At 34.6% G+C, this 21,455-nt stretch overlaps 1 protein-coding gene across 1 annotated transcript in view; it reads left to right on the forward strand.

Annotated features, from left to right (window-relative positions):
* GBE1 (1,4-alpha-glucan branching enzyme 1) overlaps positions 1 to 21,455 on the forward strand; it is a gene marked incomplete at both ends in the record, with an annotated part of 293,082 nt that overhangs the window by 45,886 nt on the left and 225,741 nt on the right. The window contains one exon of the mRNA XM_079705465.1: positions 18,908 to 19,077. Coding sequence (XP_079561591.1) covers positions 18,908 to 19,077 — 170 coding nt within the window. The remainder of the gene's footprint in view (positions 1 to 18,907; positions 19,078 to 21,455) is intronic.

Below are 21,455 nucleotides of genomic sequence, written 5' to 3' on the forward strand. Positions count from 1 at the left end.
CTGAGATGTTTCTTGTTTCTTGAGGTAGGATTTTATAAACTTCCCTCTTAGAACTGCTTTTGCTGCATCCCATAGGTTTTGGATCATCGTGTTTTCATTGTCATTTATTTCTAGGTATTTTTTGATTTCCTCTTTGGTTTCTTCAGTGATCTCTTCATTATTTATTAGTGTATTATTTAGCCTCCATGTGTTTGTGTTTTTTATAGGTTTTTTCTCAGTAATGGATATCTAGTCTCATAGCATTTTGATCGGAAAACATACTTGGTACAATTTCAAGTTTCCTAGATTTATCAAGGCTTGATTTGTGACCCAAGATATGATCTATCCTGGAGAATGTTCCATGAACACTTGAGAAGAAAGTGTAATCTTTGTTTTTGGATCTTGTGACCTATAGATATCAATTAAGTCCATCTTGTTTAATGTATCATTTAAAGCTTGTTTTTCCTTATTTATTTTCATTTTGGATGATCTGTCCATTGGTGAAAGTGGGGTGTTAAAGTCCCCTAATATGATTGTGTTACTGTTGATTTCCCCTTTTATGGCTTTTAGCATTTTCCTTATGTATTGAGGTGCTCCTATATGTTGGGTACATAAATATTTACAATTGTTCTATCTTCTTCTTGGATTGGTCCCTTGATCATTATGTAGTGTCCTTCTTTGTGTCTTATAATAGTCTTTATTTTAAAGTCTATTTTGTCTGATATGAGAATTGCTACTCCAGCTTTCTTTTGATTTCTATTTGCATGGAATATCTTTTTCCATCCCCTCACTTTCAGTCTGTATGTGTCACTAGGTCTGAAGTGGGTCTCTTGTAGGCAGCATATGTACTGGTCTTGTTTTTGTATCCATTCAGCCAGTCTTTGTCTTTTGGTTGGAGCATTTAATCAGTTCACATTTAAGGTAATTATCGATATGTATGTTCCTATTCCCATTTTCTTAATTGTTTTGGGTTTGTTATTGTAGGTCTTTTCCTTCTCTTGTGTTTCCTGCATAGAGAAGTTCCTTTAGTATTTGTTGTAGAGCTGTTTTGGTGGTGCTGAATTCTCTTAGCTTTTGCTTATCTGTAAGGGTTTTAATTTCTCCATGAAATCTGAATGAGATCTTTGCTGTCTAGATTAATCTTGGTTGTAGGTTTTCCCTTTTCATCACTTTAAATATGTCCTGTCACTCCCTTCTGGCTTGCAGAGTTTCTGCTGAGAAATCAGCTGTTAACCTTATGGGGATTCCCTTGTATGTTAATTGTTGCTTTTCCCTTGCTGGTTTTGATATTTTTTCTTTGTATTTAATTTTTGAGTTTGATTAATATGTGTCTTGGTGTGTTTCTCCTTGGATTTATCCTGTATGGGATTCTCTGTACTTCCTGGACTTGATTAACTATTTCCTTTCCCCTATTAGGGAAGTTTTCAACTATAATCTCTGCAAATATTTTCTCAGTCCCTTTTTTTTTTCTCTTCTGCTTCTGGGACCCCTATGACTCGAATGTTAGTGCTTTTAATGTTGTCCCAGAGGTCTCTGAGATTGTCCTCAATTATTTTTATTCTTTTTTCTTTATTCTGCTTTGTAGTAGTTATTTCCACTCTTTTATTTTCCAGGTCACTTATCTGTTCTTCTTCCTCCCTTATTCTGCTATTGACTCCTTCTAGAGAATTTTTAATTTCATTTATTGTGTTGTTCATCATTGTTTGTGTGCTCTTTAATTCTTCTAGGTCCTTGTTAAACGTTTCTTGTATTTTCTCCATTCTATTTCCAAGATTTTGGATCATCTTTACTGTTGTTACTCTGAATTCTTTTTCAGGTAGACTGCCTATTTCCTCTTCATTTGTTTGGTCTGGTGGGTTTTTGCCTTGCTCTTTCATCTGCTGTGTATTTCTTGTCTTTTCACTTTGCTTAGCTTACTCTGTTTGGGATCTCTGTTTCTCAGGCTGCAGGTTCATAATTCCCATTGTTTTTGTGTCTGCTCACAGTGGGTAAGGTTGATTCAGTGAGTTGTGTAGGCTTCCTGGTGGAGGGGACTGGTGCCTGTTTTCTGGTAGGTGAGTTTGGATCTTGTGTTTCTGGTGGGCAGGACCATGTCCGGTGTTGTGTTTTGGGATGTCTGTGAACTTATGATTTTAGGCATCCTCTCTGCTATTGGGTGGGTTTGTGTTCCTGTCTTGCTAGTTGTTTGGCATATGGTGTCTAGCACTGAAGCTTGCTGGTCATTGAGTGGAGCTGGGTCTTAGCGTTGAGATAGAGATCTCTGGGAGAGCTTTCGCTGTTTGGTATTATGTGGGGGCCGGCAGGTGTCTGGTGGACCAATGTCCTGTACTCAGCTCTCCCACCTTAGAGTCTTAGTCCTGATACCCAGCCAGAGCAGCAAGGCCCTGTCTCCCACATGGCTCAGAAGAAAAGGGAGATAAGAAAGAAAGGAAGAGGGAGAGAGAGAGAGAGAGAGAGGGAGAGAGGGAGAGAGAGAGAGAGAGAGAGAGAGGGAGGGAGGGAATAAAGAAAGAGAGAATAAATAAAATAAATTTATTGAAATAGAAAAAAATTATTAAAAATAAAAAAATAAGTAATAAAAAAAAGAAAGCGAGAAAGAAAGAAACTAAACCTAAAAACAAATCCACCAATGATAACAAGTGCTAAAAACTATACTAAAAAAAAAAAAAAAAGAAAAAGACAAAATGGACAGTCAGAACCCTAGGACAAATGGTAAAAGTGAAGCTATTCAGACAAAATCACACAAAGAAGCATCACATACACACTCACAATAAGAGAAAAAGTTTAAAAATGCATATATATATAAAAAAAAATTAAAAAAGGAAGAGTGCAACCAAATAAACAAATCTACCAATGATAATAAGCTCTAAATACTAAACTTAAATAAACATAAAATCAGGAACAAATTAGGTGCAGAAAGCAAACCCCAAGTCTACAGTTGTTCCCAAATCCACCGCCTCAATTTTGGGATGATTCATGTCTATTCAGGTATTCCGGAGATGTAAGGTGCTTCAAGTTGATTGCAGAGATTTAATCCAGTGCTCCTGAAGCTGCTGGGAGAAATTTCCCTTTCTCTTCTTTGTTAACACTGCTCCTGGGGTTCAGCTTTGGATTTGGCCTTCCTCTGCATGTAGGTCGCCTGAGGGCATCTGTTCTTCGCTCAGACAGGATGGGTTTAAAGTAGCAGCTGATTAGGGGGCTGTAGCTCACTCAAGCCGGGGGAAGGGAGGGGTACAGAATGTGGGGTGAGCCTGCGGTGGCAGAAGGCTGCATGACATTGCAACAACCTGAGCCACGCTATGTGTTCTCCCGGGGAAGTTGTCCCTGGATCACAGGACCCTGGCAATGGCCGGCTGCACAGGATCCCTGGAGGGGGGTATGGATAGTGACCTGTGCTTACACACAGTCTTCTTGGTTGCTGCAGCAGCAGCCTTAGCGTTTAATGCCAGTCTCTGGTGTCCACGCTGATAGCAGTGGCTCGCGCCCGTCTCTGGAGCTCGTTTAGGTGGTTCTCTGAATTCCCTCTCCTCGTGTACCCCAAAACAATGGTCTCTTGCCTCTTCGGCTGTTCCAGACTTTGTCCTGGACTTCCTCCCAGCTAGCTGTGGCACACTAGCCCCCTTCAGGCTGTGTTTACGCAGCCAACCCCAGTCCTCTCCCTGGATCTGACCTCCGAAGCCCTAGCCTCAGCTCCCAGCCCCCGCCCGCCCTGGTGGGTGAGCAGACAAGCCTCTCGGGCTGGTGAGTGCCGGTCGTCACCGATCCTCTGTTCGGGAATCTCTCCGCTTTGCACTCCGCAGCCCTGTGGCTGCGCTCTCCTCTGTGGCTCCGAAGGTTCCCCCTCCGCCACCCGCAGTCTCCGCCCGCGAAGGGGCTTCCTAGTGTGTGGAAACATTTCCTCCTTCACAGCTCACTCCCACTGGTGCAGGTCCCGTCTCTATTCTTTTGTCTCTGTTTTTCCTTTTTTCTTTTGCCCTACCCAGGTTTGTGGGGAGTTTCTTGCCTTTTGGGAGGTCTGAGGTCTTCTGCCAGCGTTCAGTAGGTGTTCTGTAGGAGTTGTTCCACATGTAGATGTACTTTTTATGTATTTGTGGGAGGAAAGTGATCTCCACGTCTTACTCCTCCACCATCTTTAAGGCGCCCAATAGTCCCTATTCCTTAATGGATGCTGTAATAGATGTTGAGGATATAAAATTAAACAATAGATGATCCTTGACTTTATGGCATCTTTAATCTGGTGGGAGAAGATATCAGCAAAGAAATTTATAATACTGCATGAATATACCATTGGGACAGTTTGGCCAAAACTCTTTGTGAACCCAGCCTTAGGGAAGGGTGGTCTGTGAGTGATGAGGAACCTATCTGAGTTCTCAATTCCAGCAATTTTGATTATGAATAGGCTTTAATTATCAGTACAGCTATGTGATCTGGCCAGAGCATTTTGGGAGCACTGAACTAGAATACTGTGGCCTATAAGCAATATGAGTTCTAGATGAATTTAAAGTATCCATTTTACTGATGTTGAAAAGGCTATTAAATTAAGCATCAGGGTGGCCTTATTAGCAAACATATTTAGCTATACTTGAATGGAATTTAGCTTTGGGTTTTCTTTCAAATCTGCTTATAGCATTATAGTCTTTGTATAGTAGTTTAATTTGGCACAGAGACTTTAATATGGTAAGTGAAATTTAAAAATGTTGTTTTACATCCATACTTCATTACAAAACCTACAGAGTATTGTTGCTTAGTAAAATTTAAATACTTTATCTCAATCTCAATTTGGGTAAATATTTAAAAGAATAAAATGTGTAATTTGGAAAAATAATAAACTGAGACATGCAGACAATATAGCAGACTACTCCACTTGCCAAGCTGTTCTTTGCTTTCAGACCTATTATGTCTGGTCTGTGTTAGGTCAATGGATGTAAAAAAGACATTTGTGTGTGTGTGTGTGTGTGTGTGTGTGTGTATACACACACACAGATAGATAGATGGATAGATAGATGGATATAGATATGAAACTTGGATTTTTATAACTTAAAAGAGGTCTTGCCAATATGTTAGGAGTCACTATGAAAGCTCTTTAATCTTTTGGTTTTGTAGCTGACAGAATTTTTAAACCTTTATCTCCCTCAGTAAAGGCAAAAATCTTGTCAGAGTGTTTGATAAACCTTTGATATTTCATGGCTATTTAGTCCAAAGGATGTGAAGTTTTTGTTGGAAATATATATATCTCCTTGGATTCTTTGATATATATTAGTATAGTGTGTCCCATGCCATTGTCAAAGTGAAAATTGATTCATTTATCCTGTCTCTAATATAAAAACATTCACAAGGATAAAGTTCATGGCTATCTGGCTATATTTAATAAATTCAAATGTGTGATTGGGTTTTTTGATTTGCCAATTACCATATTATAAGGTTTCTGATCTTTGGTGATTTTCAGAGAAAAACAATTAGTGTCCCATTAGTTTTTATCTTATAATTGATATAATAACTATCCAGTTTGAAACTGTATATCAGAGGTATAAATAGTACATGTTTGCATATTTTGCTTTAACTCAGTTACTTCAGGTTCATTGTGACAGGTACACCTGCCCTCCAAGTAAAATTCTCTGGGTAATTAGAATCAGTACCAATGTGATTTCTGCCTTTTGTTAGACTTTACAAAATAAAATAGAAAAAAATGCTTTGTGGATTTGTTTAGTTAGTGTAAATATGACAAGTTTTACTTTTTTTCAAGTGAGTTTTCTGATGACTTTATTTTTGAACGTTTGTATCACTCTAACCTTTAATAAAAGGTTTTTTCCATCAAAAATTTAGCATATGAAAACTATTTAACAAATACTAAGTAATAAATAATTTAAATTTAGTATAGAAGTCCAAATCAACTGAAAAACTGTAAACTGCAAAATGTTTTGGGTGCTATTATGAGTAATGCTTAAGTAAAAATACTCTGGAAGGAAAGTCTTGGATATGTATTCCAGCTTCACCCACTTAATAGCTGTGTGGCCTTGGGCAAAAGTTTTTAACCTCCTGTTTCTTCATCTGTACCATGAGAATGATAACAGTACCCTCCACATTGGGTTATTGTGAGAGCTTAAATAGTTAATATTTAACAGTGCCTGTAGCATAGTAAGTATTCCATGAGGTATTAGTCATTATCATTCATGATTTGTGATATTTATAATTCATTATAATTTTTTCAGTTGGCTGACAGACTATTTTCTTGTTTTATTTGCTTTGCATTTTATGTTTCATAGTGGTTTATAGACTGCATTTTATTTTAAGAAAAATGGTGTATTTAAAATTATGCTACTTGTGCACGGTAAAATATACACTCTTTGGTGTGTGTGTGGGAGACATCTAAAATAACCTTTGTTTTGGGGTGCAATTTTTTCCTTTCTTGGTTGGAAGAACTAGGACCCAACTTTGAATCAGAGAAGGCTAGAGTACGGATTATACATTCTTAGACCTGGATGATACCTTTCAATTTAGCTTCTTCATTTTACAGAAGAGGAAGCTAAAGCTTTGGGTGGTTATCCTCCTTAAGTTCACATAGCTAGTACCTTAAAGATGGTCTAGAAGTTGTATATTTTGACTCCTTCACCTCCCTCTCTACTTTGGAGAGTATAGAATTTTTGACAATGTTTGAGTAACAGTGACATTCATATTAAAGACAAAAGACATAACCATTATTGCTTTTTTTGTGTGTGTGTGGTACGTGGGCCTCTCACTGTTGTGGCCTCTCCCGTTGCGGAGCACAGACTCCAGACGCGCAGGCTCAGGCTCAGCGGCCATGGCTCACGGGCCCAGCTGCTCCGCGACATGTGGGATCTTCCGCGACCGGGGCACGAACCCGTGTCCCCTGCATCGGCAGGAGGACTCTTAACCACTGCGCCACCAGGGAAGCCCCCTATCATTGCTTCTAATCTGTTGATACAATGAATCATATTACGAACAAGATTCTCTTGGTGATTTAAAAGATTGGAATTGCTTCTCAGCAGGTTAGTTAACCATGCATACTCAGGAGTATAGCTATTGTGCAGATTGTGGTCTACATGATGGAGGACCTCTAGCCCAAACCTCTGGTCTTTGCCATGTAATTTTTCCCAAAAGAGAAAGCTGACCACAGAGCAGAGTGTTCTTTGAGCTAAGAGCTGTTAAAACATTAAGTTAGATTTCTTCCTAAAAATCAGTAGACTAAGACTGTGTTAGCTCATGTTTCATATTACACGAGAGAAAATAAACTGAAAGGTCAGTTGAACAGTTACAGCATTGCCCTTTTCCAAGGTAATCAGCAGAGCATGTAGCAAAGACGTGAACAGGAGCGTGACTGGAAAGAGAGCGGCTGATAAAGAGGCTGGCTGCTTAAAGTGCTTGGGACAGTACTTGACACTTCCAGGCCTGACCAGATGGGCCATCTCACAGGGCTTACCTTCAGTAATTCTGATTTATTACATTCAGATGGCTTTCTTTTTCTAGTTAGGCAGTCAGGTTTTCACATTGCCAGAAGACCCCAGAAATTTTAATATTGACCATTAATCATACCCTGGTAAACTGCAAGGGCAATATATTATTAATTTGTTTGCAGCCAAGAGACAAAACACAGTGATTAAAATTAATTTCTAGCTACATTTTGTTAATTTATTCTAATTAATTAATATGTTAAGAAGTCAAAATATGTTTACATTAATGGCTGTATAGTAGGTTCTTTATGTTGTGTCATTAAATGTCATTTCCATTATCCTAAATGTTGAACTCTAGAAATAAGTACTTTATTATTAAAATAAATAAGGAGTTGTATAAGGCTTTCTAAGTAATACCACCAAGTGAAGTATTTCTAATTTTCCATGAATTGAATGAGAACATTTCATGGTTTGGGTTTTGTAGGATTTAGATTTGGAAGGATCTCAGCAGTGACCTCCCTCCACCCCTTCACCTCTATGGCCCAGTACCAGAATTAGGAAAGAACATTTAATAAATAACAGCCATTATTTACTTCCAGGACACAATTTTAAATAGTAGCCACTCTCACTTTTAAAGTTAACTTTAAACAGTTTTAAATTGACCTCATTCTCCTCCTCCCAAAAAGGAAAGATTTAATGATTTCTACATAATCATAATTTCTGTATATATATTATTAATTTGAAATACAAAGTAGCCAAATTACATTTAACTTTAGGCCAAGTAAGAACAAAATTGTTATTTAAATAGCTTTTAATCTAAAACATCAGAAAATAAGAAATCAACTGTTTGCTCTTAAATATGCTCTGAGGATAGTAGTTATCAGATTGTCCATAGTGCATTTGATTGTGTTTTAGAGATGGTACAAAATGAAAAAGATTTTTAAAAAAGGTTAAAATTAGTAACATGCTTAATGTTTGCTTGTAATTGAATTAACATTTAGATTTTATTGTTGTATTATAGTTAACATGATATAACTATTCCAGTTTTTTCAAGGTTTTTTTTTTCTACTTAGAAATATCTTAATTTCTTGTTTAAAAAAAGGAAAGATGAGACATGACATAATTTATTTTTTGGTGGGCTAGTTATATATAAGCACAATAGTCCTGACATCATTGGTATTATCTTTCTGTTTTATAGATGAGGAGGCTGAAACTCTGAGATCATTAAGGGGAAAATCTAAGGTCACTTTGCTAATGGGCCTAGCAATAGAACCTAACCTCTTATTTTTAAAATCTGTCCTTTCTATAGTGTGTCATCATGCCTGGAACATAGAACATGGCCCATACAAATTAGTCTTAGATTAACTCTATATGTGAAAGAACTCATTTCATTAACATCTAGTCCCAAATCTTATGAACATAGGCATTGGTAAGGGTTATAATAGTAAGAAAAACTGCTTGGGTTAAAAACCACAGACATGCATGTTACTATCAGTTTGAGTAGAAATGAGATGATGGGAGTGAATTGTCTTCCATTCATTTTGGCAGCAGTTGGTGTCTTGATTGGTTCATCATATCCCCTGGTTTCCTTTTCACTTTTGTAGATCCATACGTTTGAACTTTTTATAACATTCAAGTCAATGAATCAGTGTCTTACGTGAGATAATGCGTTTCCTTATAAAGCTGGTTGTTTAGTCACACAGGACCTACAGGAGCAAGAGTGAGGGTTTTATCTGCAGACTGCTTCCCATTTTCCATCTCTTATTGGTCAAAGTTTATCCCTTTAAAAGTTTAGCCTTTATTTCTCCACATGTCACTGTTGTAGTATCTGGCTTCTTTCAGTAGCTGCTTGCAAGTCACAGCCTTCATAGGGCCGGTCAAACGAGGGTACAAAGCCAAGACCTTGGTGGAACTAAGTGAATATGTGAGTCTCGTACATTTAGGGTAGATTGTATCTTTCTTATATTTGAAGAGGCTATTGATTTTCTATGTTGTCCTCAAATCCAACAATCATATTGAATAGATTTATTGTCCTAATAGTGTGCTTATTCATTTCATGTGAAAGGTGTTATGCTAAGCATTTTAGGTATATTATCTCATTTGATTATCTTATGAAATATATTCTGTTATTCTTAGATAGGGAAATTGAGTCTTAGTTACAGCTGGTAAGAGGTAGGATTGGAATTCAAATTCAGATGTAATAATCTTAATTTTAAACCTAAATCTAACCATCCTGTCACCATTGCCTCACCACTGTCTGGCAAGTAATAGGTGCTCACTAAATATTTATTTGTTAAGTACTTAATATGTGCCAGTATTTAAGGTGCTTGGGTATATGAATGTACTAAACAGATAATTTTCCCTGTCTTTGGGGAATTTACATTCTAGCTACTTCTATTTTCTGGTTATAAGCCTTTATCAACGCCTTACACGGTGCTTTCTCACTCTTTTTTTGCTCTTCTATCTCCCACATATAACAAAGAATGTCTTGAAGGCATGGACTCTTTCTTCTCTGTTCTCGGTGACTAGCATAGCACTGGACATATAGTAGATGTTTAGTAATATTTGTGGAATAAATGGATGGATTTTACCACTCCTTGCTTGTCACTTTTACTTAAATGGCCCCAATTTTACTGTTTCCTGACAGATGAAGTTTAGAGTGTATGTTAAATTGAATACAGATTGGAAATGTCACTAAAATTTTAAATGAAATTTTGAAAATTTGTACATTTATTTGTCAACTGGTACATTTAAACATTTAAATATAAGGAATGGCATTCAAAAATAAGAAACCATGTCTACTATAATGTCAATTTTTAAATTATTTTCATTGGTCAATTCTGTATAACGAGTCCACAAACCCCTATATTTTAATGTTCAGTCTATTTAATAAAGACTTCAGTAATATCTATACTCAGCCTGCTAAAATTGATCCTTCAAACTGCTCCCTTTAAAAACTCTCTCTGATTGTATCAGTTATCTCCTCTTTAAAGTCTTAAAGGTTTTCATTTTTTATTTATTATCTAGCTGAAAACCATCTTTTCCATCTTGATTTGCCACTACATTTCTAGCCATCTTCCTGTCCAGCTACGTATAGCTAATATGTAGCCCACAAGAACCACTTTAAATTTTACACATTTAATGCTCTTCTCTGTCTTGTCTCCAACTGTCAGAATATACTACTCATCCTTCAAGATATAGCACAAATGCCAGCCACTTTTTAAAGCCTTTTCTAATCTTCTCTTCTCCCATCAGTTCTTTCTGTTGTTTTGCTTATTCTTCTGTTAACATTTGCTTATCTCAGCCCTATCCTGTCCTGAGTTGAACCATCTTCTATTAGACTGATGAACTTATTGAGGGAAGGACCTTGAATTATTGGTACACAATAAATATTTTTATCCTGTAATAAATATGTTGTGTGTTTTTGTTGTTGTTGTTGTTGAATACTTATCCATGATTGAGGAACATAAACTATTCACTTTAAAGTCTCAAATGCCTACTCTTCACTTGACAGGTTTAATATATAGATAAGTTTGTATATTACACATATTTTGTGCTTCAAGAAGAAAGTTTCTGCCAGTCACCTTAAGGTCTTTTTAAAGGCCGATTTGGGGCTTCCCTGGTGGCACAGTGGTTGAGAATCTGCCTGCTAATGCAGGGGACACGGGTTCGAGCCCTGGTCTGAGAAGATCCCACATGCCATGGAGCAACTGAGCCCATGAGCCACAACTACTGAGCCTGCGTGTCTGGAGCCTGTGCTCCGCAACAAGAGAGGCCACGATAGTGAGAGGCCTGCGCACCGTGATGAAAAGTGGCCCCTGCTTGCCACAACTAGAGAAAGCCCTCGCACAGCAACGAAGACCCAACACAGCAAAAATAAATAAATTAATTAATAAACTCCTACCCCCAACATCTAAAAAAAATAAATAAATAAAATAAAGGCCGATTTAAAAAGCAATTTTTTGTTTCAAAAAAAATTCCATTCCCCTCTTCTTTATTTTCCCCTTTTTTAGTTATTAAAAATTCCTGTTGAGCTTTTACTTCTGTGCTTTTGCTTGCCTCTATTCCAAGTCTCCTCTAGGAAGCAGATGACAATATAAAATCTTAAGAATTAAGCTAACAAGGAAGGAATTTCCCCCATGGGTTCCTTGTGTTTCAGGCACACTCAGAAGCACTTGAGAAAGAATTCTACATCCTAGATATTTCCAGATAAAGTATGATCCATCTCCCCTGACATATCTCCTGTGTTGACAACCTTGCCTGAAATTAGAGTTTCGGTATGGATCTAGGATGAACTGTCTTACAGGAGAGCAAAGACTGTAGCCTGTTTCATTTTTTTTCCAAACTAATCATTTCCTGCTTCCCTAAAGTAACTATTTTTTTCCCTAGTCAATCCAATTTACTTAATTTTCTTCAACACTTTTTATAATCCATACATTCAAGTTAATCTGGAGTACCTGGTATGTGTTATGTGTTAGTATGCCTATATTTGTAATTTTTCATAGCAGGAAAAAATGTGTTCTCAAACACTTTTGGAATTTAAGGAGAAACAGTCCTTGATGTTTGCTAATAATTAATGTGCACATTAAAATCTAAACAAGTATTATAAGTTAAATAATTATAAATTAAAAAGTATGTTACAGCATTGCCTTCCACTGAGATGGTGAAAAGTTATAGCTTACAGTTATTGAGCACTTGCCGGCTACTGTGGGGATGACTCCTAGTATGACTTCATTGATTCCTTATAAACTATGAGATTTCCCCCACTTAACAGGGGAAGAAATTAAGGAAAAAGGAGGCTAAGTGATTTGTTCAAGGTCACATATAGTATGTAACAGAGTTAAGATTTGAAGCTAAACTGTTTATTTCTAGAGCCTTAGCTGTTTCTCTTAATTATAAGATTAATAGCCTTATGAATAAAACTTATAGGGCTTTCTTTAAAAGGAAGATGTGAGTTTTTATTTGAGACTTTGTCTCTTGATTTCCTTAAAGTATACCTTTTGTGATGAATAATACTACATCTCTACTGCTTTTTACCTTCTTGACCTTGGGCAACTTACATATTTATCTGTGCCTCTATTTCTTTCTTTGTAAAAAGAGGATTAAAAACATCAATCAAATGTAATAATATTTTTATATCTATACAAAGTGCTAGTTGCAATAGTAACTTCGTCTTATGTTCTGGTTACCAAGAATTTGACCCAGTTTTTAAATATTCTATAAATTCATAGCAAAATATTGAGAGAGATGACTGTAGTAGGAGAGGGCAAAGGGACGATGAGCTTGCTATATCCTCAGGCATTTTCTTTTTTGAGCCACAGTGATTTCAAAGTGGAATGTGTATTTCTGTATCAGAAGCTACAGGGCTGACCTTGAGGAAGTCAAGATATTTAGTCAGAATTATATGATACTATAATCCTGTTTCTGTTCAATTTTAGTAAATGGGACATTTGTACGTCTTATGAAACATCTTAAGAATGATTATTTTTTAAACTTAAAATAAATCTAAAATTGTGTTTTAAAGACATTATAACCACATTGACAGTAAAATTATTGCCACATTTATTTGCCCTCCCAAAGTTGGTATCTTTTTAAAAAAGAATCAGTAATTTTTCTTATATTATGATAATATATGTGTATGCATTTTTTTAAACCCTAAGTCCAGATTAATTTTGTTGACTGTTCCTTACTGTTTGGTCATTTTATTGAATGTTGTTAACTTATGTTGTCTAATATGGATTAGAGTTTCCATACACCAAGAGTTATAGCTGAGTAATATCTATAAGAGGTAAGAATCATTTTCTCATAGAAGTTGGAGAGTATGAGAGAGTTTGCAATACGAGTCTTTCATTAGATCTGTAGATGGAAGGTTTTTTGCCTTTTTTCTTTTTTGATCTAGATCAGTATTTGAAGTATTTTTGAAACAGTTGCTAATGTTAAATTAAGGAGAGTTCATAGAAAAATCTGGAATTTTTTCATTCTTACTTGATTTGGCAAATGCTTGGTAATAATAGGCTATAGCTTTTAAATAGACACTGTCACTTTTCGCTGGGCTTTGTGCTCTCCATCTCACTTAGAGTTCTTTTCTGCGTTGTTTTCCATACTCAAAGGCTAACCTCATTGGTCATTCTTTTATCATCAGGCTTGCCCTTTTGTGTTCCTCATGTGGGAGCAGCTCCTCATATTTATGATACCTTCCTGGCTTCTGTTGGTGGTTCAGTTTGTGTAAAGACTAGAGTGAAGACTGCCAGTGAGACTGGGGTTGTATCATTTCATTAAAAGCTAATTTGTTTCAAATAATAGATTAAATGTAATCTGAATTTTTATGAAACCATGGGCATGTGTGCTCACAGGTGGGCATGTGTATTTGTGTGTGTTGGATATATATATACAATACAAAAGGGGATCATATATGAAATATTCCACTCACACCTACCACTCCCATAGGCATTGCACTACACCGATCAGATTCTGTGCTGTACCTCTTGTCTTTGAAGCAAATGTGGTGAGTGTGGTGAGGCTAGGGAGGCTTAAGGCTCCTGTTCACCTCAGCCCATTGGAATTCAACCACTGGTGCAGAGGAAGGGACCCTGTGAAAATACCATCTACATGCCATCTGTACCTATATGAATATGCTTTATACAAGTAGATGGTTTGTAGAAAACTGCTTTGCAGCTTCTTTCCCTAAGCCATCGCTCTTGGGACATTTTTCCACATCACCACATTTCGTTCTATCTCCTTCTTCATAATGGATCTCGTGTAATTTGTTGTTTGTATGTTCCACGGTTAATTCGACCAGCCTCCCTTGTTGAACAGGTAGGTATTTTCCATGGTTTGGTATTTTAAATAATGCCATAATGATTATCATTGTACACATGTCTTTGCTTCTTTGTGTGATATATCCTAGGGGTAAATTTCTAGAAATGGAATTACTTAGTTGAAGAGTATAATTTTGAAATTTTCATAGCTGATGCCAAATAGTTATCTAATTTATATTTCATTAAAGAGTATTTGGGAATGTCTTTTTCCTGGACCTGCATTCTGTCTGCACAGACTATCACATGTTTACTGGTCTTTTAGGTGGAAAATGGAATTTTGAAATTTAGGTTTGCACTTCTTCAGTTATCTATGAATTTGAGCATCTTTTCAATGTGTTTACTGGCCATTTGTACTTCTTTTTCTGTGAGCTATAGGTTTTTTTTAAATTAAATATTTATAACTTTGATCTTTCAAAGTTATTTTGGTTTTAGAGGTCCAATTTTTAAACTTAGATTCCAATATTTTAATAGGTAAGCCATTCTTTTCTTACTTATTTGAAATGTCCTTTTACGATGTATTTAATTTCTTTATATGTTCAAGTCTATTTCAAGAACTCAGTTTTGTCCCACTGACCTATTTCAAACTATTTGAATTCCCCAAATTTTATAAACATAGTTTTACATATGCATTAAAATTCTTATGGAATATTTTATAGGATTATGTAGATATTTGAATGACCTAAAAATTTTATCGTTTCAGAAAAAAACATTTATTTTGTTTAAATGGTGTTTCTTTGTTATAAATAATTAGAACAATGCAGGGGAGAAAGTAAATAGAAACCCCACCAAAAAAATCATCACTGATATTAAGGGAACATCATTCTTGATATTTTTTATATGCTTATATATAGGTAGAAGGATAGAGAAATAACTTTATAGAAATAATATAATAAAACATGAGGAAAATAAATGTGTTTTAAATTTAATTTTAAACAAATAGACTGAAATAAAAAGAAGTGGCTGAAATTCACATTACGACTTTCTTTAAAGTGGGCATCTAAGATTACTGAAGAGATTAAAGAGTATAATAATGACAATCTTAAATTTTAGTCAGTGTTGAGTGACTCTGTTATAAAAAAAAATAGGGGTCTGACCACTCATGCTTTATTCCATCTCCCTTTCACTTACCTCTTGTTTTTTTATAAGTCAAGTTTTCACTTGTCCATTGAGATTCTTTTCTTGTTATCACACTCACATAATTGCACAATTGATTAGCCTTGGTTCTATATTTAAAGACTTAGGGCTCAACCACACTGCTGCAATGACTGTCCATTCCTCTGTGTGTGTGTTTTTAGTCTTTTAATTGACTAATTTTTATGGAAAGTTTTTTTTTTCTTTTCTTCAGCAATGGTTCATTAATGTCATAGACTTAAAATTATTTTTTAATTTGGCAATATTTAAAGAATTCTTTAAGCTCGAGTAGGCATGTGTCTCATATAACATCCTTAGATTACTACCTTTCCCTCTCAGAATTGTGTGGGCTTGGCTTTGTTATGTTTTGTTCTTTAATGTAATGCTCCTTTGAAAAAAAATATGCACCCCTCCCCTTATTTTTTTGTACCAGTTGTCCATAGAATTATTTCTTTCTCCTTTGAATTTCAGTAGCTTAAACTGGGAGACACTGTGTGTGTGTGTTTGTGCGTTTGTTTTCCAAATTTTTCTTAAAACATAATATGTTCTTTTTAAAATGCAGATTTAATTCTATAGGAAAACTGTCCAGTTTTATGTCTTTCATATTTATTTTATTTAGTTTTGTTCTTCAGAGTCACCAGCTATCCTTATTTTGATAATTTTTGTTAGTTTTGCGTATCTCTTTAATATTTTCAATTTCTTTGTCTTTTTTCTCTAATTATATCAATTTCCAGTTCACTTACCTAATAATTCTTTTTTATAATAAACCACTAGCATCTTTATTTGTCAACAATAGCCACTTAGAAAATGTAGTAGACAAGGGGCATCTTATCATGATAACAGCAAAATGCTAAGATTAACCTAATAATGTGCTGAAGGACTCAGTATTTTGTATGTAGCAATTCTCTCCAAATTAATCTGTATAGTGAAATAATCTGAATAAACTTGACATACTGATTGTAAAGCTCTTATAAAGGAAAAAAGTTTTTAAAATGTCCAAGAAAATGTACAGAAAAATTAAAATGTGAACTTGTATGACCAAATATTAAATATACTATTATATATAGTTATGTTAATTAAAATTGTGTGGTATTCTTCCTCCAGATACAGAAAAGAACAAAGAAAGAGGAATAAATAAAAATGCCTTCTATATATGTGAATTTAATACATAAAGTCAATCAGGCATCTTAATCAGTGGAGAAAGAGCGGAATATATGAAATAAAGAGCACTGGGAAAGTTATTCTCGCACTTTGGAAGAAAACTCAAATTCCTACATCATTCCATATACAAAAATAAATTCCAAGGCAATTTAAACACTAAACACCAAAAAATATAAGTATAGTGGAAGAAAATATGGGAGAATTATTTTAATCTTATGATTAAGAATACCTTTTAAGCAAAATATAATGCTATATATATTCTATATAAAACTCCTTAAAGATGGATAGATTAGAAAGAATTTTTAAATTCTTTAAGATGAAATATACCATAAGTAAAGCTAGAAGGAAACCAACTGGAAGAAAATATTTGCAACAAGTGTGTTTCAGAAAACAGATGACTTTCTATAATATATAAAGAGCTTTTGCAAATCAAAAAATAAAGCAACCTAAAATGGAAAAAAAAGGACAAAGATATAGCTAATATTTATTGAGAGAATATAATTTGCCAGGCAATAGCCTAAGGACTTTTCATGTACAAACTCAGCTAATTTGCATAATAACCCTTTTGATCAAATACACTTAGCATCTCCATTTTGCAGGCAAGAAAATGAGACACAGAGAAATTTAGGAATTTGTCCAGAGTTATACCATTAGTAAATACTAGCCAGCGCTCAACGCACTGAAAAAGAAGCACAAATAGCTAATAAATTTAAGAAAAGCCATTCAACCTTAATAATAATTTAGGAAAATGCAAACACTAAAACACAATAAGATATTTTTACCAACCAGAGAGTTAAAAAATATCAGAAGGATTAATAAGACTCTTAATTAATAATGTTAATTGCCAAGAGTGTAGAGAAACAGTAACTCTCGTACTCAATTATTGGGGATGTCCATTGTATAGTATTTTTTTTATCTTTAAAAATAGGGATTTTTAAATTATTTTTTTTGAATTTTTGAATTTTATTTTATTATTTTATTTATACAGCAGGTTCTTATTAGTTATCTATTTTATACATATTAGTGTATATATGTCAATCCCCATCTCCCAATTCATCCCACCACCACCCCCCATGCCCCACTTTCCCCCCTTGGTTATATGTACACTTTGTTCCTTGCCAATTCTAATTTAATGATTATTTTCTAATGCTACATTTTGATACTCTTTATTTCTTTGAGTCTGCAGTTTCATTTTACTTCTCATTCTGTTGTTCTGTCATATAATCTCTCAGCTCTTATTTTAATTCAATTCATTTTTATTTAAGTTAAAGTACAGCATGAAACATTTGTGGAAAGATTCTTTTTCCATTCAGCTCAGTTGAGGTGTTCTTCATTAGTTAGCTTCTTACATTTTGTATATTCCCTGTATATTCCCTACTTGGATTCATGCCATCTTTCTGGGACTTTTATTGATTACCCCTCAGGGTATGGGGTACGCAGGGAAGTTTATGGACATTGCTCAATTCATTGCATGGTTCTGGAACTTTCACTTCTGACATAGAGCACCTGCCACATGCTTCATTTCTCTAGTTTTACCAGTTTTGTCCTACTTTGCTTCTTCCCAGACTTGGGACTAATAAGTGCAAGTAGTAGTATGTTTTTGTGTACCAGCCCTGAATATGGACTCTGGGAATCTGGGAGAGGTTCAGGAGCAGCTATGTGTTATTCTTGGTCCTGCTTGGAAAGCAATCTTTGGTTTCTTCTCATGGCTGCTAGCTTCTGTAGTTTGATGTGATGTATGTTCTTTCCATGCTTATAGGGCATGGCTAGGCAAACTACAGCCCAGAGGCCAAATTTGGCCCCACCATCTGTTTTTGTAAATAAAGTGTTATTGAAACACAGCTACACCCATCCATTTGCATATTGTCTGTGGCAAATTTCATGCTTCAGAGACATAGTTGAGTAGTTGTGATAGAGACCATATGGCTGGCAAAGCCTAAAATATTTACTATCTGCCCCTTAACAGGAAAAGTGTGCCAAACCTGCTATAGAGTAATTTTATTTTTCTTACTGGTTTTTAGCTATTTTTCCTTCATTTTTTTTTTTTAGGAGTTTGAGGAGAGATGTAGGAATGCTCCTTCATTATACTGTCTTGACATAGAAGTTGCTATAGTGCTGACATTAAAATATTCATGGAATAACATAACCATCATATTTTCTCTCTTATACCAAAATGTTTGAAATTACAAAAAAAAATGTTAGATTAGTTCAGTTTATTTGAGATAGGAATGATTTTATCCTACCAGGTAACTTCTACCAATAAATGAAATTATTCACATCATTCCTCTTTAATGATGTCTTTTTTTTTTTTCTTTTTCTGCATGAGAGTAAAGCAACTTCTTAATTACAGTAGCTTTTCTGGAAGATGATTTAATTTTTCAATTTACTTTCTTTTGCACTTCTTCAAAGGTATAAGCTGTTTTGCCAGACTTTGAGCAACATCGGAGAGAACGAAGGTGGTATTGATAAGTTTTCCAGAGGTTATGAATCATTTGGCGTCCACAGATGTGCTGATGGTGGTTTATACTGCAAAGAATGGGCCCCAGGAGCAGAGGGAGTTTTTCTTACTGGAGACTTCAGTAAGTATTTTAGAACAATTAAACTCAGTTGTAATATTTTATTTGTTTATTTAAAACATAGATGTTATATTTCATATATTTAACTTTTATGAATATTATTGATTACAGATATTCTACTTTTCCATAGAATTTCTTCAGTCTTTACCTTCATGTTGTAAAGGTGTTTCTGCTGTAATAAGATACATGTATTTCTTAAAACTTTATGTTCTTAAAATCATGTACCAGAAATAACAGAGTTTATGAGAAAAATAGTGTTAGACAGAGTACTCCAAATCTATTCAACTTTGTTAGCAAGCTCTGACAAAACTAATAGCAATCTAGGTAAAAATATTGGTGTAGGTTCAACTCCACTAGCATTTGCTCCTGGTTATTTGGCATCGTAGTACTTGGATCCTCTAATATCTTTTATTGAGACCACAATAAAAGTAGACAGCTAATCTAGAGGGTAGACTGCTTCATCAGTCAGTTCTTTGTTTTTTCCTTTTCCTTTTTTATAACACAATATGGGAAATACCTTCTCAGCCTTGTCATCTGCACCATTAATTTCACTAGGCAGTTAACTCTATGGAAAGCACCGTGGTTCTAGAAGTCAGGCTTCCATCTTACAGTCTAGTGGAAGGAAACCTGTATGTAAATAACTAAAATACAGTGTGCTCAGTTTTATTATATAAGTATAAATAAATTACTGTAATAGTGACAAGGAAGAAAGCTCAGTTTTGAAAATGGAATAACTGGCAAAATAGGCCTTGGTAAAATGTTCATAATACAAGGAAAGGAAATATCAAAATGATAATAATCCTTTAGTACCATAGGGTAGCGTGGTCTTTAAAGTTTGATTTTCCTGGACTCAGAAGTCTACATGCTGTACTGTTCTGCAAAGAGCAAAACTGTAGGGACAGAAAAGTGAGTTGTCATGGTTTAGGGGTAAGAGGTTTGAGCTGATTACAGAGAAACATAAGGGGACTTTCTGGGGTGATGAAAATGTATTATGTCTTGATTGTGGTGGTTACATGACTGTATACATTTGTCAGAATTTATAGAAGTATACATGTAAAAGAGTGAATTTTACTCCGTGTAAATTATACCTTAAGGAAACTGACTTTAAAAAAAAGTTTTGATTTTATTTATATTGTCTAAGGCAGCACTGTCCAATAGAAATATAATGGACACCATTTATATTATTCAAAAATTTTAGTGGCTATATTAAAAAAATAAAGGAGAACAGCTGAATGAATTTTAATAATGATAGATTTTTATTTAACCCAATATATCAAAACATATTTTAAAATGTAATCAATATAAAATTTGTTAGTGAGATATTTTCATTGTTTTTTACTGCACTTTCTAAATCTGGTATTTTTCCATTGGAAATACTTGATCAATCTTTAGATTTAATACAATTTTCAGTTGAAAAGTATGTACCCAAGTTTTTCCAACCATTATTAAAAGTTCTAGCAACTCAAATGAGTAATAGTTTTAAAATTTACATTTAATAAAGTAATTAAAATTAAATAAAACTTTAAATTTAGTTTCTCAGTTGCACTAATCTCATCTTAAGCACAAGTAGCCACCTTTGTCTGGTGGCTCCCTTATTGGAAAAAGCAGGTCTAAGAACTTAAAATTATTATTTGTGTAGTCCCCCAAAGTAGTTGATGCCAGCTGCCTGTGTTTCTAGAGTTACTGAAAACTTTAGGGAAAGTTTTGAGAAAGATAGTGTGTCTGCTGATTCAGATAGCTTGACCTGGTGATTATTATGAAATGTATTTTGAGGCTAGGAGTCTTTTCACTTAAATTGTTGTTAAAATTGTTATAATTTTTTCTCATACATATACATGACTATTTCCCCATCTTCTCTAAGTGACTGCCTTGACCACTAGTTTTATATTAATAGACCACTTTGATATCAACCTATAATCAAGGCACTTTTTGGCATTCTATTTTATTAGTTCTTTTTACTGCCATTTATTGAGAGGTATTGCTTGAGAGTGTTCAAGTTAAAGTTTTACATACAGATACCAAAACTGCTATAAGAACCTCAGTTAAAATTTGGTACTTGCATTTGATTACCTCTCCTCCATATTTATGATTGAACCTACTAAATAGGCTTTAGAAATATAAAAATATGGGAAAGGGACTGTATGAAACTAGATTTGGTAACTATCATAATGACTAATGCTGATTTATTAAAAGTTGTTCCTTGTAAATCCAGTTGGAACATATATGTGTTTGGAAACTGTATTTAAAAATTTTAAGGATTTAGGATTTAATGTTTAAATATTAAAAGTATAACAATTTATAAAATCTTTTGTAAAGAGAAAACTCAAAATTATCTAGTCCCTATTTTAATGTAAAAATATCCTCTGTTAACTTTTTTTTTC

This window comes from Hyperoodon ampullatus (genome assembly GCF_949752795.1).
Source record: "Hyperoodon ampullatus genome assembly, chromosome: 5".
NCBI classification, from domain to species: Eukaryota; Metazoa; Chordata; class Mammalia; order Artiodactyla; family Ziphiidae; genus Hyperoodon; species Hyperoodon ampullatus.